The sequence below is a fragment of the Quercus lobata genome, chromosome 1 (assembly GCF_001633185.2).
Source record: "Quercus lobata isolate SW786 chromosome 1, ValleyOak3.0 Primary Assembly, whole genome shotgun sequence".
In the NCBI taxonomy this organism is placed as follows: Eukaryota; Viridiplantae; Streptophyta; class Magnoliopsida; order Fagales; family Fagaceae; genus Quercus; species Quercus lobata.
Genome location: NC_044904.1, coordinates 53,917,128 through 53,921,960, shown reverse-complemented (window position 1 = coordinate 53,921,960; position 4,833 = coordinate 53,917,128). Strand labels below are relative to the sequence as shown.

Genomic DNA, 4,833 nt, shown 5'->3' with positions numbered 1-4,833 from the left:
ACTCTGTGTACGTGTGTTTCTGCTAATTTTAACTTTATAATAGCTGGCTTTTAAAGCAGCATCATTTTTCTTCTAGAGATATGACTCCGTAGTCCGTATGAGGAAAAATGGCATTTGCTTTTATTTACTTGAATTAAAAAAAAAAAAAATTAACGTGTCAGGAGTCAAAAGAACATATCAGGAGGAATAGTTACATCACTGAGTGTCTTGCCTAGTAACTCTAGTTTTGCCATATGGGGTACAGGGTTACAGTCTTGCAACTTGTGTCTTTCGAAGAAAAAAATAATGCCGTATAAAAAAAATGTTTAAAAAAATAGATACTTGGAAGTCTTTTTTAAGTAACTGTAGTCTGTCGTAGAAGTCATCTAAGCCTTTCTTTGAAGTGTTTTTAAGCCTGATGTAGATACTTTTTATTATATAAATGGGAAGCTACATAACCTACTAAAACCCATAAAAAATTGATAAGTTGATAACAATACAAAACTCTAAAAGCTAGTATCGGCTTTACAACCTATATAAGGCTGGACAAAAATCTGAATGAAAGGTAAAAGTCGTTGGATTCGGATTCAAATTTTTTAGAGTTTTAAGGTGACTCTGTCAAGGAAGAGTATTTAAATCTCCTTATTTCTTTTAAAAATAAATGGTTGAAATAGTTACACATCATCAATCCATTAATGCACTCTTAAATTTGTCTATCTAAAGGAAAAAAAAAGTACTTGTCATAATTTGTCAACCACACATCTCACAAGAATCCTCACTCTCACTCATTTGCTTCTTTCCTTTTTGATTTATTTACCATTTTCTCTCCATACATCAAACACTCCTCTCTGTCACTCTCTCATCTCCTTCCACGGTTCCCACTCCATAGCACCACCTCCATCATCATTTTTCGGCAAGAATCACCGGAAAACTCCAGAGAAAAAAGGTAAGGCTCACTCATCTCTGAAGGAGTTTATTTCAGATCGGGATGATTCACCTATTATTTTCTGTGTTTGTCATTTCACCAGAAAACTCCTCTCTATCACTCTCTCATCTCCTATTATTTTCGGTGCTTGGCATTTCAGTTTTTAGTGTATTTTGTGGTTAGTGGGATGAGTGTAATTTGGCTCATTCCTTGCATTTTCAACGGTAATATTGATCAAAATTGCTTTTGCTTTTGCAAAAGCTCGAGAAACCTGTCTACACGTTTTGGATGAATTCTTTGCATTTCGAAACGCAGCTTTTTTTTAAAAGCACGTTTTGAAACATTACCAAATGTCTGATTTATTTTTTTGGTTTCAAAAAGTGCTTTTTGCCGTCTGAAAGCTGAAACAAACGGGCACGTTATTCTGTTTTGGCTTTGCTTTGGCTTTTTGTTGTTCTATTCGGAGATGTTGAGACGTGCACATTTACAAGAAGATATATTGAACTAGTAGCTTTTCACTCTTTTTTTGCTGAAACTAGTAGCTTTTAATTATTCTGATTACAATAACTCATTACCCTGATTACAATATAATTTATCCTGATTACTATCTCATTTATTTTATTCCTTATTTATAAATTTCCATACTTATTCGCAAAAACACTCTCTGTCTACCCTGCTTCATCTGCTCCTTTCTTATTTTTGGCTAATTAATCTAATCTTATGGATTCCAAAGTATGTTGACTACCAACTTTCTTATTATTAAAATCTAGATTACTACACTTCAATTTACGCTATGATCATGTTATTAGTGCACTTTTTGTTAGGACAGAGATAATATATTCTATTTTTGTTTTTTTTCCGTCTAGCAAAATATGGATAATGGTAAACGACCCCAGATGGAAGAAGCCGATTTGACTAATCCGGAAATCTTGAAATATTATTTTTTGTTGTGCAATGAAATATTCCCAGACGCCAAAAAAATGGGTATACAGGAGTTTAAATGTATTAAGAAGGAACTGAATGAGAGATTTAACTTGGATTTTAGGATAGTAGATGTTGTGAACAAATATAGAGATATTTATTACAAGTGGCAAATTTGGGAAAATTTTGTTAATAATAAGGAATTCGTCTTAGCCCACGCCTCCTGTACAGCGGACGTATCATGGCTGCAAAGTAAGTCCGAGGTAAGTATGAGTTGAGAGAGTCAAGAGTGTTGCTTTTATTCCAGTTCCAGCGGACGTATAATTTCTAACTGTTGTACGTTTTCTATTAATTCATATATATAGGAATGTCTTGATACAATTTCTGTAGACAAAGAAGGTCAGCCAAGTATAGGCCTCTTGAAATTTGTATTTGGAAGCTCAGCAAATGGCAGCAAAGGAAGTGATTCTTTGAAGCCAACGGCAACAGTACATGAGCATGTTGGGGACTCTTCAAGGGACTTGGAATTCCATGAGCCAAAAACCAACTCCTCCAATGACCGCCACAATATTTCTGAAAGTAGCAAATGTGTAAGATTAGGCGGCTACTGTCCAAAGAGAATAAAAATGAATGGTAGTCGTTGGACACGGACTGCTTTAGAGGATGACGTGTTTCAGGTGAGAAAAACAATGAGGTTGGTCTCAAAAACTTGTGGCTTGATGTCAAATAAACATTTCTATTTGTTCACGGGGAGATTATTGATGAATCCACGTGAAAGATCGTGGTTTTATTTTGTCAAGCCCTCATTGCGTTTGAGATATCTAGAAAAACAGTTTAAAAAGTTTAGTGCAGACAGAGTGATACCAGAGCCGACCCAACCGACCGGCGCCGACCCTACCGTACAGCCTCTGGCTCCGACCGAGGCCAGCGGCCAAGAACTCAAATGAGTGATTGAAAGTAAGGGTGTGCATGCATGGGTAGGGTTGGAAATTTACTTCAGAATATGCAGGATTGAACAAAAGTTCAGAAGTATGTTGGAATACTCAAAATTAGACGAGTCCCAATGGTGTGAATTTTAAAGCGCACCACCCTGTTAAAATCCATCCACTTGAGTATGTAAGTATTTCAGACCCACTTGCAAGAGAGTCTATGTATGAATTGAATAAAGTTTGAGCAAACATTCGATTTACATGTGTAAGCACATCAAATCTTTATATATTAACATACTTTAAACACTTAAAATGTAATTAGTTATTATTTACTACCTCATTCCACCCACAAGATTATATAAATCCATTGGATTGCCTCTCAAGGCCATAGATGTTGCAATGCATTAACACCAAATTTTCATATAAATTATATAGCCTCCCCAAATCTCACGCCCGTCCACCATTTAAATACGGATTTGAAATCCATAACTAAATGGGAAGATACAGATTAAATACATATATATTTTCTTTTGGTTCGAAGGAAATTATATTTAACTAAATACCCAAAGTATTAGCACTGCCACGGCAAAGCCTAAAGTACACATAATTAGAAGCATCCTGAGCAAGTAAGGATAAAACATAAACAGATGGGTTATCTAAAACAACAAAACCATCCTCCATCTTTGCTCCACAACTAGCTAGCGCATCAGCGACACTATTAGCTTCCCTGTAGCAATGCTTGACTTGGTGATGGAGAATCCTGTTGAGCAAAGCCCTACAATCATCAACCAAAGGCGATAAATGTCTAGCAAAAGAATAATTCCCAGAAAGCATATTGACAATCAAAAGAGCTTCTAATTCTCAATGATTTGGCATGAAAACTTGTAGATAGCATATATAGAGGTCCAAGAAACAAATGGAAAAATCTTTAGAAAGAAAAAAAAAAAATTAGGGTAAATTTTGTTTGAAAATGCCCCTAGGTCTTATTGGTCAATAATTTTGACCGAAATACAGTGAAGACATTTTTTGCATGAAAACATGTAGATAGTATATGTAGTGGTCCAAGAAACAAATGGAAAAATCTTTTGCAAGAAAAAAAAACTCGGGTAAATTTTGTTCAAAAATGCCCCTAGGTCTTATTGGCCAAGAATTTTGACCGGAATACAATTTCAGCATTCTTGCACAAAAACTTGTAGATAGCATATTTAGTGGTTCGAGAAACAAATGGATCAGAAAAATATTTTGCAAGAAAAAAAATACTCGGTTAAATTTTGTTCAATAATGCTTCTAGGTCCTACTAGCCAAGAATTTTGATGGAATACAATTTCGACATTTTTGCACGAAAACTTGTAGATGGCATATATAGTGGTCTGAGAAACAAATGGAAAAATCTTTGGTAAGAAAAAAAAAAACGCCGTTAAATTTTGTTTTGTAATGCCTCGAGGTACTTCTGGCCAAGAATTTTTACTGGAATACAATGTTGGCATTTTTGCACGAAAACTTGTAGATAGCATATATAGAGGTCCAAGAAAGAAAGAAAAAAAAGAAAAAAAAAACCTTGGGTAAATTTTGTTTGAAAATGCCCCTAGGTTCCACTAGTCAAGAATTTCGACCAGAATACAATTCTGGTGTTCTTGCACGAAAACTTGTAGATAGCATATATAGTGTTTCGAGAAATAAATGGAAAAACCTTTTGCAAGAAAATAAAAAACTCGGTTAAATTTTGTTCAATAATGCCCCTAGGTCCAACTGGCCAAGAATTTTGACTAGAATACAATTTCGGTGTTTTTGCACGAAAACTTGTAGGTGGCATATGCAGTGGTTTGAGAAATAAATGGAAAAGCCTTTGGCAAGAAAAAAAAAACTTGGTTAAATTTTGTTCCGTAATGCCCTAAGGTACTGTAATAATCCAAGGAAAAGCGCTAGCTATATCTGCGCTATACCTCAAAAGGATTAGTCATAATTGAGATTCCTTGTAGTTGTTAATAAAGCCCAGGTCTATTCAGTGAATACTCAATGTGGGACTCATCATACACCTACACACATCACACAATCAATCATATTGGGGCATCACAATCT

General features: G+C 35.0%; 1 protein-coding gene across 2 annotated transcripts; it reads left to right on the top strand.

Moving 5' to 3' along the window:
- Positions 1–740: 740 nt before the first annotated feature.
- On the top strand, positions 741–3,014 carry LOC115992513. Of its 2 annotated transcripts, none has more exons than XM_031116729.1 (3): positions 741–925; positions 1,801–2,088; positions 2,191–3,014. In XM_031116729.1, the coding sequence occupies exons 2-3, from the start codon at positions 1,801–1,803 to the stop codon at positions 2,770–2,772; spliced, it is 870 nt and encodes a 289-aa protein (XP_030972589.1). In that variant the 5' UTR covers positions 741–925; the 3' UTR covers positions 2,773–3,014. The 2 variants fall into 2 exon arrangements, with proteins under 2 accessions (XP_030972589.1, XP_030972584.1); XM_031116724.1 differs by having other exon boundaries at positions 1,771–2,088.
- The last annotated feature ends 1,819 nt before the right edge of the window (positions 3,015–4,833 follow it).